This window comes from Physella acuta, unplaced genomic scaffold (genome assembly GCF_028476545.2).
Source record: "Physella acuta isolate Inbredline_101_S28 unplaced genomic scaffold, ASM2847654v3 ptg000104l, whole genome shotgun sequence".
Taxonomy (NCBI): Eukaryota; Metazoa; Mollusca; class Gastropoda; family Physidae; genus Physella; species Physella acuta.
In genome coordinates, this window is record NW_026731624.1 from 142,245 (window position 1) to 155,781 (window position 13,537).

General features: G+C 41.2%; 1 protein-coding gene and 2 non-coding genes across 5 annotated transcripts in view; 2 read left to right on the forward strand and 1 right to left on the reverse strand.

Moving 5' to 3' along the window:
* The window catches only part of LOC131931467 (carbohydrate sulfotransferase 11), a 43,144-nt gene extending 34,023 nt beyond the window's left edge, over window positions 1-9,121 (forward strand). For 2 of the 3 annotated variants that reach the window (XM_059288279.1, XM_059288286.1), the window contains 3 exons: window positions 7,027-7,110; window positions 7,341-7,375; window positions 7,535-9,121. In XM_059288279.1, coding sequence (XP_059144262.1) covers window positions 7,027-7,110; window positions 7,341-7,375; window positions 7,535-8,524 — 1,109 coding nt within the window. In that variant the 3' untranslated portion in view covers window positions 8,525-9,121. The remainder of the gene's footprint in view (window positions 1-7,026; window positions 7,111-7,340; window positions 7,376-7,534) is intronic. The other variant, XM_059288294.1, reaches the window with a different exon arrangement.
* A 3,035-nt stretch (window positions 9,122-12,156) lies between these two features.
* On the reverse strand, window positions 12,157-12,229 carry Trnav-cac (transfer RNA valine (anticodon CAC)). The gene has a single exon. It is a non-coding gene; the product is annotated as a tRNA-Val (tRNA).
* A 922-nt stretch (window positions 12,230-13,151) lies between these two features.
* Window positions 13,152-13,224, forward strand: Trnav-cac (transfer RNA valine (anticodon CAC)). Its single transcript has one exon. It is a non-coding gene; the product is annotated as a tRNA-Val (tRNA).
* Window positions 13,225-13,537: the final 313 nt, after the last annotated feature.

Sequence of the window (13,537 nt, forward strand, 5' to 3'; positions counted from 1 at the left end):
CTCAGCGCTTTTAAAGTCCTACAGTTCTAGCAACTTTAATAATTATTTTGGCAATCTTTCCTCATTATAAAATATCGACTCCGCTCACTTAACCATAACCTTCTAAGAATAACAATCTGTTACAGCTGTTTACTATTACTAAGACCGACCTAACCCTAACTGGTATTTCAACACACATACCTGAGATTAAAATAGAAAACAGGGTAACTATCTAAAAACCGAATCAAATCACACCATCTAAAATATGATCATGTCTGCATTAGTGTTTCTTTCGGAAATTTTTCTCCTGCGTAGGTGGGGGGGGGGGGGGGACAATCGAAACTATGACGTCGTCTATTGTTGCGTTTATTCCTCACTGTTAATGTTACGCATAAAGCTTTTTTTTTATTAACCTTAAAAAATGAAACTGAAGAAATCAACAGCATATCAAATTGTTCACCAAGTTGGCAGAACGCCACACGATCTAATAAAGATACGTATAAATACTACCCCCCCCCCCAGGGTTTTCAAACCAGCCCAGACCTGCCCCCATCCCCACCCCCTCCATTCATGACGTGGCCTGCACGACCTGATTCACACACCTATCATTCAACGTGTGTGCAGCATCACGTGATCGTCTTCACGCGTGAACGCTTTGCATAAATCAAAACAAAACCTGTGTGGTGTGTCGCTCAAGTATTGGGAGGTAACATAATTGAGTTGTAGTAGGTGCCCTCAACCCAAGAACGCTGTAGACAGAATAACTACTGCTCGAGCGCCCTGTGCACACACCATATCGCACATCGCACCTCCCACACGCTTTATCTCACACACCTCAACTCTCAACCATACCCCACTTACCAACACACCAAACCACACCACCCAACCACACCACCCAACCACACCACCCAACCACACCACCCAACCACACCACCCTACCACACCACACCACCCAACCACACCACCCAACCACACCACCCTACCACACCACACCACCCAACCACACCACCCAACCACACCACCCAACCACACCACCCTACCACACCACACCACCCAACCACACCACCCAACCACACCACCCAACCACATCACCCAACCACAACACCCTACCACACCACACCACCCAACCACACCACCCAACCACACCACCCTACCACACCACACCACCCAACCACACCACCCAACCACACCACCCAACCACACCACCCAACCACACCACCCAACCACACCACCCAACCACACCACCCAACCACACCACCCAACCACACCACCCAACCACACCACCCAACCACACCACCCAACCACACCACCCAACCACACCACCCAACCACACCACCCAACCACACCACCCAACCACACCACCCAACCACACCACCCAACCACACCACCCAACCACACCACCCAACCACACCACCCAACCACACCACACCACCCAACCACACCACCCAACCACACCACCCAACCACACCACCCAACCACACCACCCAACCACACCACCCAACCACACCACCCAACCACACCACCCAACCACGCCCAACCACACCACCCAACCACACCACCCAACCACACCACCCAACCACACCACCCTACCACACAACCCTACCACATCAACCTACCACACCACCCTACCACACCACCCAACCACACCACCCAACCACACCACACCAACCAACCACACCACCCAACCACACCACCCTACCACACCACACCACCCAACCACACCACCCAACCACACCACCCTACCACACCACACCACCCAACCACACCACCCAACCACACCACCCAACCACACCACCCAACCACGCCACCCAACCACGCCCAACCACACCACCCAACCACGCCATCCAACCACGCCACCCAACCACACCACCCAACCACACCACCCAACCACACCACCCAACCACACCACCCAACCACGCCCAACCACACCACCCAACCACACCACCCTACCACACCACCCAACCATACCACACCACCCAACCACACCACCCAACCACACCACACCACCCAACCACACCACCCAACCACACCACCCAACCACACCACCCTACCACACCACACCACCCAACCACACCACCCTACCACACCACCCAACCACACCACCCAACCACACCACCCAACCACACCACACCACCCAACCACACCACCCAACCACACCACCCAACCACACCACACCACCCAACCACACCACCCAACCACACCACACCACCCAACCACACCACCCAACCACACCACCCAACCACACCACCCAACCACACCACCCAACCACACCACCCAACCACACCACACCACCCAACCACACCACCCTACCACACCACCCAACCACGCCCAACCACACCACACAACCACACCACCCAACCACACCACCCAACCACACCACACCACCCAACCACACCACCCAACCACACCACCCTACCACACCACACCAACCAACCACACCACCCAACCACACCACACAACCATACCACCCAGCATCACAAAACCTCTCAACCTAATCACACGACACTTCCCACCTCCTACCTCCCTACCTCACCTCCCACACTCTTCCCTCCCCACAACCTCCACCCCCAATCCCTACTTACTCTGACCTGCTTCAAATGACCTAAACCCGACATGCCAATAATTAACTCCTGTATGTTGCTGAAGAAAAAAGCTGAAGATAAAAAAAAAAAAAAATCTCGATCTAAATTTGCTTCGCCGTCAAACTCTCCAAGCTGTTTGTATTTTAAAAAACTCCAGCAGCTAGTAGAACGAGCAGACCTTGCGTATTTGTCTTAGCTCGCTCCGTAACAAACACAAGAAACGTGAATCTTAGTCGTGAACTAGAGGGGTTCTCATACTTACACAGGGCACAGGGGCTTGGACGGAGGGTTAAGGTGGGGGGGGGGGGGGTATGCACAGATCACAGGTGACAGACGATATATGTGTATGTATATATGTATATATATACATATATACATATATATACGTATATATTTATATAAATAAATATATGTGTGTATATATATATGTATATATACATATATACATATATATATATACGTATATATTTATATAAATACATATATATATATATATATATATATATATTTATATATATTTATATATATATATATATATATATATATATATATATATATATATATATATATATATATATATATATATATAATATATATATATATAATATATATATATATAATATATATATTATATATATATATATATATATATATATATATATATATATATATATATATATATATATATATATATATATATATATATATATATATATATATATATATATATATATATATATATAATATAACCACTTAAGAAGTTTGTACTCTAAACAACCCATCCTCGTCTACGTCACTACTTTCGATAAACCATTTTGTCAAGAAAAACAATAAACTTCATCAAAGGATTCCGTAAATTGAGTGTTTATTAAATTTACGTTGGCAAATTACATGCTAATTAAACGTTTTGTGGCCAATCAGGGCACTCCTCAACGTTGTTGAAACCCTAAAACCCATATTCACGCTGACCCCAGTGTCTGCGCATGCTCGACATATCCTCGTGAGGTCACAGCATGACGTCGCCGCCATCTTGTCGGTCACAATACAAATATTTCGTTTGATGGCTAGTTTTTATCTATTGTTTATTAGCACGGTAAAAGAGTGTATAAACATACTAAGATATATAATTTTATAATGTTTTCCAATTTCAAAGCTTTTCTTTTTTTGCACAAAATAACAGTCAGCATTTTTGTGTGCAGATATAATTGTGTGTTCCAAACAAATGGCAGGTTACCTTTATAAAAAAACATAATCATAAATCGTACAGTAAACTGCCACAGGTGTGTGATAGTTTACGTCTTAAAGACATTCCCAGCGCTTCTAAAAAAAAATCATGCACTGCCAATAGAAAGTTAGTTAAAGGAGGGATAACCTTCCCCCCCCCCCCCCCCCCCGCCCTCCCAAAGCACGTCTACCAAGTACAGCCCACCCCTCCGCCCCCAAACGTAGTAGATTAGAATTAATATACAAATAATATTATTAACTAGCATCCATAGGGGGTCGTCCATAAATAACGTCACACTCGTAGGGCGGGGGAGGGATTCAGTAATTTTGTGACGGTGTGTGTAAGGGGGAGGGGGGGGGGGGTCAGATGGTGTGACGTCACAATTCTGCATTATAAAAAAGCAATGTTACAAAACGAGTTGTAGCTGGTATTTAACGTTTTAGAAAACTGTTTTTGATAAATTGTAATAGGAATTGATTAAAATACTCTGTGTTGACAGATTTCAGACACAGTATAGGAAATATGTCGATCTTTTAAGAAAAATTCAATAGCAATTTGAGTGGCTGAGATGACGTCACCTTAGGGGGGGGGTCTGGCTTTTTGTGACGATGTGTGACGGAGGGGTGGGGGAGGTAAAAATCGTCAAAAAAGCGTGACGTCATTTATGGATGACCCCTAGTAACCCCTTCCCCTCCCGGAAGAAAATATCTGAAAGAAACAACGCTTTCCTAAAATATTTAGAGCCACTGCTCTATTCATGTGTTGTTGTCTTAAAGGTTACCTCTGATCTGTTAATATGACAACTTTTCACTGGTCAGATTATGACGGTTGGGCCAAGACTTTGTGGTGTTTTGCAGATATTGTTAGAACCGCTGAAGATGTCAGACGGTGTATTTTGGTGTCTGGCAATGTTTGCTCATGTAAATATTTAGCCCAGTATCTTCGTGCGTGGCGTTTGTAGCAATGCTACATTTGTATGCTCATGGTATGTTACATTTATGTCTGGCTACACCTGTATGTGTATGCCGTAATACTACATTTGTAGCTGTACGTTGCGATGCTAATTTTGTAGCATGTCTACATTCTGTCGAGGATTGTCGACATGTATAAAGAGAATGTTTCGTGCACTTGTTCATATCTCCGTTGTTTTTTTTAACCTCACCTGCAAACAACAGTACCATGGTGACTCCATAATGTACTGATTAAGGTACTCCATAATGTACTGATTAAGGTACTCCATAATGTACTGATTGGGGTAATCCATAATGTACTGATTACGGTACTCCATAATGTACTGATTAAGGTACTCCATAATGTACTGATTACGGTACTCCATAATGTACTGATTAAGGTACTCCATAATGTACTGATTAAGGTAATCCATAATGTACTGATTAAGGTACTCCATAATGTACTGATTACGGTACTCCATAATGTACTGATTAAGGTAATCCATAATGTACTGATTAAGGTACTCCATAATGTACTGATTAAGGTACTCCATAATGTACTGATTAAGGTAATCCATAATGTACTGATTAAGGTACTCCATAATGTACTGATTAAGGTACTCCATAATGTACTGATTAAGGTACTCCATAATGTACTGATTAAGGTACTCCATAATGTACTGATTACGGTACTCCATAATGTACTGATTAAGGTACTCCATAATGTACTGATTAAGGTACTCCATAATGTACTGATTGGGGTAATCCATAATGTACTGATTGGGGTAATCCATAATGTACTGATTAAGGTAATCCATAATGTTCTGATTGGGGTAATCCATAATGTACTGATTGGGGTAATCCATAATGTACTGATTAAGGTAATCCATAATGTTCTGAGTCCGCCATACCATAATGCACTCATTCAACTATACCATATAATACTGATTCAAATACACTATAGCGTACTGATTCAACTATGGATTTAGAAAAAAATTGAATTCCGATCTTATACTAGTAAAAATTTTAAATTTCTGAAGCTGTTTATTTTTCCTATGTACCGATAGAGTGATGTAATTCAATATTTCGCCTTCCCTTGTGTTTCTTGGCTCTCCATGTTGTAACTGATGCGGGGGTTTTCCGTTTTTCTATTTTTGGAACATTCATTTTAAAAATCCGAAGACTGGTCTAGTGCTGGGAACGCTAAAAATGCTTTAAAACTACAAAAACTGCGTTATTTTATTTTTATTTTTGTCTTTATTTTGTTTCGCAAACTTTATAAAAAAATGTACATGCACATCTACTCAAGTTGTAAATAAACATAAAAATGACATTGCACTTAGACTTAAGCCCCTGTTAATTAGTTTTTGACGAAGATCCTTACAACGCCACGACAGATTGATAATTAAAGTAAGTTGAAGGTTTCATCTTGTTTGTTTTTATCAGCTGTTTTCCACGAAACGATAACTCTTCCTCCGATGGCAAGCGCGGTTATCTAGCGGGTTGCTTCCCTTAATGCTGTTTCAGTTCAAATTACATGAGAAATTTGTCAATACCTGTCGTGGTTAATTTTATCCACAACACTGCTCGTGAAGTTCCGAGTTTCGTGAAGAGCCTGCGACTGCTGGTAAAAAATGTTATTCTGTTTTTAGACTGGCAGTGCGTATAGGTCGGGGCTTGTACAGATAGGTCATGTTAGTTCGGATAGGTCCTGATACAGGTAGGTCATGTTAGTTCGGATAGGTCCTGATACAGATAGGTCATGTTAGTTCTGATAGGTCCTGGTACAGATATTTCATGTTAGTTCTGATAGGTCCTGGTACAGATATTTCATGTTAGTTCTGATAGGTCCTGGTACAGATAGGTCATGTTCTGTGTGGATATGTCGAGTCTTGTACATATAGGTCATGTTAATGCTGATAGGTCGAGTGTTGCAAAGAAGAACACAATCTAATTATCTGGCTAATTTATATTCTGCAGTTAAAGTTTATGGTTAGGTAGATTAAGGGCGGTGTTTGCCTTTGTTGTGTGTGCGGCTGTAACAATAAAACTATTTTCTCTGATCAAAGGCCGACTCGGTTATAATACTAGAGGTCTACTGCACTAACTGGCTGCGCCATCTGCACTTTGTTAACATCGTTTAGTTGGGGTTTTTTACTCATTATGCTTTACGTTGATTAAAACTATGACTTTATTGTAGGTTTTAAAGTAGATAATGTGTTAATCTGACCTGAGAATTCGGTCAAAAACTCTTATTAATTTCATGACCAACTGACCTTTATTCTAACAGGTCATTGGCGGGTGTTTGATGCTACTGAAACCTACCGAACGTACGACCACCCCCATTTGGTGGGCGTCAGGGGCCTCAAGACCGGTAAATGTCTTTTTTTTAACTTTCATGAAAACAAAAGTTTTGGTACCATCACAAAAAAAATTTTTTGAACTTGACACTTTCTCGTTCGTTGTGAAACCAATTCTTGTATGCGCAAGTTTTGTTCTTTAATTACTGTTGAATGTTTCTAAAATTTAAGCTCTGTATAATAATCTCATACTTCCCACTTTACATATGTATCTCAATGTTAAACGATTTCATCTTATTTTCAGATGGTAGGAGCGCAAACCTATCTGCCCCTCAGCCCGTGAGTATTTTTTATTTTTTTTTCATTCAACTTTTTTTTGTTTTTACTTTTTCATGATAATGGTAACTAAAGATTTTAAAATGACGCCTAAATGTAAAAAAAATAGCCAATGTAATTAATGATTGACCACCTGCTAATGTGTTGATGTGATTGCTTCAGGTACCTAACGCTGGAGTACCGCCTGACGCCGGCAACAACCCACCTGTACCCGCGGTGCATGCAGGATCCGTACCCCCCGTGGACCAGAAGCCACCCACAGCCGCGCCGGTGAAGAAGCTGACGGCGGCGGAAGCGCGGGTGGCCAACCTGCAGCAGTGGTGCAAGCAGCAGCACCCCCACAAGGTGCCCTACCAGCAGGTGGCCACGTCCAAGTTGACCTCCATCCTAGTGGACGAGAAACACAAGCTGCTCTTCTGCCAGATCCCCGGTGTGGCACTAAACGATTGGCGGAAAATTTTACTCATCCTCAGCGGAACCGTCAACGCCACCTCAACCGGATCCATTTCCGGCGGCGACGTGTTTGGGAAGTACGCCAAAATTCCTAAAAGACTATCAGACTACGACGAGAAACAGAGGGTGGAGATGCTGACCAAGTTCTACAAAGTTGTTTTTGTTCGTGATCCCTTAGAACGGCTGGTCAACGCCTACAAAACCAAACTCGTCGCTAAATCGTCGAAATACTTCCACAAAGTCTTCGGGACACAGATCATCACAAAATATCGCGTCAACGCTAAAGATAAAGATAAAAAAGACGGAAGTGACGTCAAATTCTCCGAGTTCGTCAAATATATCGTGGACAGCGAACATTCAGGCAGTATCAGCCTGAACGAACACTGGCAACAGTTCTACAAACAGTGCCATCCGTGCCTCGTAGACTACAACTTCGTGGGCACGTACGAAGATGTAGAGAAAGACACTGAGCAGGTTTTAGTTAAGCTTAACGCTAACAAAAAGCTCAAGAAGCCCTACGTGTGGGACAGCAAGCCGCTCCAAGAAAAAGAACTGTCCAAAATGTACGCTGATGTCAGCGCCACAGACTTGAACAATATCTACAAAATATTTTCCGCGGACTACACCCTATTCGGATATAAATGTCCGGAATATTTACACTCGTTGTTGAAGAGGGGAAATGTGTTTCATGATTATTGACGGAGGGTGTGTTGCAAGTTGTTATTTATGTTGCAAATATTTTGCAAGTTTTTCACGTTCCATTTAGGTGCACACAGCGTGTGTATACAAATTGTTTTTTTCCTTTCATCTCGTTGTATAATTTTGTTGACAGCAAGTTACTGGCTGTGTTGGCCAAGTTGTGATAGTTTTAGGCCATTGTCAATCATGATAGTTCTAGGCCATCTGTAATTGTCATGGTTCTAGGCCATCTGTAATCAGTTCAGTCTTAGGTCATCTGTAATTGTTACATTTTTACGCCACTTTCGATCATGATAGTTCAGGCAATCTGTAAATGTAATAGATTTAGGCCATGTGTAATATTGTAATATTTTTAGTTTTAGGCATTATGTAATCGTTGTAGTCTTAGGCCATCGGTAATCTTGATAGTTTCAGGCCATCGGTAATCATTATAAGGCCATGTTCAATTGCGATACAATATTTGGCCATCTGTATTTCATAAACTATCCCTGTGCTCACTTATTACAAGATTTTTTTTGTACCTGCCATGGCTATATATAGGGTTGGTAAGTAGGTCACCAACCAGTTCTGAGGCTCAATAAAACCTGCATGAGCCATAGAACTGGTTGGTGACCTACTTAACAGCCCTATTGGGGGTGTAACCATATATTTCTAATTATAGATGTATTATTTATAAATAAGCTAGCAAATTAAATCATATTGAAAAGAATAACAACACAATGTTTTTTTATTTTACATATTTAAAACTTAGTTTTATACAAAACTATAAATATCTTCCAAACTATCAGATGACGTCATTAATATGTGGGTACACATGAGTTGTTGACTAACCTAATTATGTTCTCTAACTTAAAATAAGTTGTCTGTATACACATAAAAGTATCGTGTACATTTCACATGTGCCTTGAACTCTTTGAATAAGGATTATATTTCTGCCTCTACTAAAGCTTTTAACATAAACAAAAAAACTTTCAATTTATTAAATCTATGCAGCTTCGGGTCATTCCTTTCTATAAAATTGTTAATTATTTTTTTTAATTGTGTAACTAATTAAAATATGTACACTTCCATTTCTGTTTGTGTCCTTGCCCTTCGTGACCAGCGGTCATCATTTCTCTGACCTCCGTGATCTCCCAGCTCTAAATACGCCTAGTCTATGTTGCCCCCCCCCCCTCCCCCACCCTATTTTATACCTGTCTCTAGTTATGCCTGGAACTGTTCATCATTAAAAAAAACTTTCTCTAGTCCTGATGACCTTGTGCTATTTCTGTATGATCTGAACTTTGAACTTTCGTTTTTTTTTTTAATTGATGGTCATCAAGTCATGACCTCTTGCATCCAATCACTCGCTAGGTCACTGGAAGTGGGGGGGGGGGAGGGGGGTCTTTACATCTAAAACAGTTTATAATTTGTTTTGTTACTTAACAATACTTTTTGGTATGTCAGTATTGCCATCTTTGAAAATGTATAAAATTGTATGGGTGACCGGAAAAATGCACGCAAAAAAAAAATGTGCAAGGGGGTTTTTATTTTCTAAAATCGAGCATTTATAGACAAAGAGTGAAAACGTGTACATTGTAGCATAAACATATTTCTCCGGAATAAGACACGATTAAAGCGTATTTGTATAATTAGTTTGTATTTGCGCATTTCCTGTTTGCGCATTTTTCAATTGCGGAGTTGTTGGAATACGCATTTTTCTGGGAACCAATTGTATGTCTAACTAGTTTTACTGTTTCACCTGATGCCGAAAGTAACATGTAAATATTATCTGTTCTGATCTGGCGGCAAACAAAGTATAAAATTGTGTTTACTAACCAGAACGTTTACTGGAGGGTGAGAAAAGGCGCACTACTAAAACAAACAGATTAAAATCAAACAAATATTTGAATTATCATGATAAAAATCTGCTACATTTATACACTCCACAGCGAAATCAAAATGCATTCAAAACGCCAGGAAAATATTTCTTTAAGGTTTCAAGTTCTAAAAGAAAAAAATAAGTGACCGCACTGAATTATCGATTTTAACGTCCAATTGAAATTTGTAGACTCAGTAAAATAGTTTAACAATTATTTCATCAGTTCTCTTAGTTACAATGACTAAAATTTAAAACTAATTATATACTAAACTGCTTAATAATTCATTTTTAACAGGATTTTTTGTCAAACACGTTTTTTTTCCCCTCTGCAATTTAACTATTTAAAGTTGAACGAATTTCGCTCATACTCATTTCAATTGTGACATGCTGCGTCTCTTCCAGGCATCTCTTCGAGAAGGGGGGGGGGGGGGGCTGAGCCCCCCGGAACGAAATGGAACAAAATGGAAATGTATATAGAAAATATATATTTTTACTAGTGTCCGCCCCGCCCCGCCCCCCCCCCCCCTTCGGAGGAAAAGTCTGGAAGAAACACTGGTCACCTGCCGCACATTGTTGTTGCATTAGCTCACATCCGCCATTTTTTACATTTGTGAACACGTGACATTGTTACTAAAAAAAGATTGATAACATGATATGTATTATTGTTTATCTATACAACCGTGGGTTCTGTTGCATTACATACATGAGGGTTTATTTACTTATTTTTCATGCAATTTGTGTTTTATGCAAATGTTAATTTAATTAGCTGTCTCGTGAAGATTATCTTAACCTTAGAGCTTCGAGACGAGCAACTATTTTTGGTCAAATTAAAAGTATTACGGTATTTTTTCTAGTGCTGCTTTGAGTTTTCTTGTTTTTTTTGTGTTTGTAAACGTCAGTTTATTACAGTATGTCAGCTTCTAGCTGACCCTTTGGCCAATAGCTGACCCCCGGGCCATTAGCTGACCCCCGGGGCATTAGCTGACCCCCGGGGCATTAGCTGACCCCCGGGCCATTAGCTGACCCCCGGGGCATTAGCTGACCCCCGGGCCATTAGCTGACCCCCGGGCCATTAGCTGACCCCCGGGCCATTAGCTGACCCCCGGGGCATTGGCTGACCCCCGGGCCATTAGCTGACCCCCGGGGCATTAGCTGACCCCCTGGCCAAAAGCTGACCCCTGGCCAAAAGCTGAACCCTTGGCCAATAGCTGACCCTCGGGGCATTAGCTGACCCCCAGGCCATTAGCTGACCCCCGGGCCGTTAGCTGACCCCCGGGGCATTAGCTGACCCCCTGGCCAAAAGCTGACCCCTGGCCAAAAGCTGACCCCCGGCCAAAAGCTGACCACCCGGGGCATTAGCTGAGCAAGCCAGGAGGAAGGCATAAACAGAATCTGCCAAAGGAGCTGGCCTCAACCTCTTGGGGTGACCCATAGATGGACGGCTGACCCACGAGCCGACAGCTGACTCATGAGCCGACAACTAACCCATGAGCCAACAACTGACCCATGACCCTAAGTTGAGCCTTGCAATCCTTGTAACTAGCAAAACAAACCAGCACCATGTAGAAGAACACAAGTTCAAAATCAGAATTTAAAAAAACGGGTTTGTATTAAAATACGGGTCTGTATAAAATTCATGTCTGTAAATTAACAAGTCTTTTTAAACTCTCCAAGTGTTGCATTGTATTTCTCAAAACAGTGCTTTGTTTATTATTTATTGAGGTTAGGCAAAATAACTGATAAACAGGTTTTCAAAAAGTAATAGATTATTTGGTTCAGCTGGGGGTCGAACCCAGGACCTTTCGCGTGTGAGGCGAACGTGATAACCACTACACTACTGAACCGGTTGATATCCTTGTTTCACCTCTAGCATAACGTAAATATCGCAACTGATAAAAAAAAAACTGATATCACCGAGAGAGGACATGTCTTAAAAAAAAAAAAAAAAAAAAAAAAAAACACCTGAGTATGTTGAATGCGAGGTCAAGGGTCGTTAGGCTAAACCACCAGTTACCTTCGCTACAACAGCTTCCCACCCTACAATTGACAATGTGAGGCAACACTACCCGATCAGTGGTTCAGGTGATTAATGTGGAGAGAACGGGCCATGCTCTACAGATGAGGGAAGGGGCGGGGGGGGGGGGGTCTTAAAATAAAGGGTTTATCCACACAACGACACGCTCAAATAAAGATTTTCACCTCTCCCCCTCACCTTCATTCACATCGTCTCAAAAAGCCAGACGCTCCCGCCCCAGGGCTTAAATTAACGTCACACACCACATATCTCAGCCTACGACCCCCCCCCCCCCCAAACCACCATTATTGTCATAGCTTGATCAATAAAGAGCATGTCATTCACTTTCTAACACACTTTATTAAAACAGTTTACTAACAGGCAAAATCACGGCCGAAGTGAAATTCTTCTAGGTGGGGGAGATTGAGCATAAGGCTCCTTACATCGTAGAAAAAACAAATACGCTACAGAAAAAAAATCAAATAAGTAGGGCATTCATTAAAGTACAAATAAATCGTTAGAAATATAAATCAATTAGTTAAGCACAAATTTTAAAATATTATAAAATGTAGGAAGGGGAAGTAGCTTAGTAAAATAATCCTGTAAAATCCAACACTAGTTATCTACCGTAATTTAGACAGTTGTGAAAGGGTCTGAAGCACATTTAAAATTGAAAACGTAAAAAAAAACACGATTGTCTCCCTTCTGTTAGCATGTCTCATGACGCCTAATAATGTGCCTATTAGACATCCGGTTCAGTAGTGTAGTGGTTATCACGTTCGCCTCACACGCGAAAGGTCCTGGGTTCGACCCCCAGCTGAACCAATATAGAAAGTTTTTTTTTAGTAGAGAAATGTATATCAATTAAAATCTTCAATTGTCTAAGCATATCTTTAAACAATTATATTAATTTATTTTTTGCTTAATTTTTTTTATTTACAATATGATGCTATGCCGTTCTGTTATCTTTTTCAAAAGGTTTTAGAAAGATTAATAAAATTTACTCTACGAACTAACAGCGCAGAACTTAGTTTAAAAATGTTTGCATTATTGATAACATGTGTGCTACATATCGCAAAATTCATAAAATATTTTAGTTATCAGTTTCTAATTTGCAAATAATACGGCAAGCATGAAC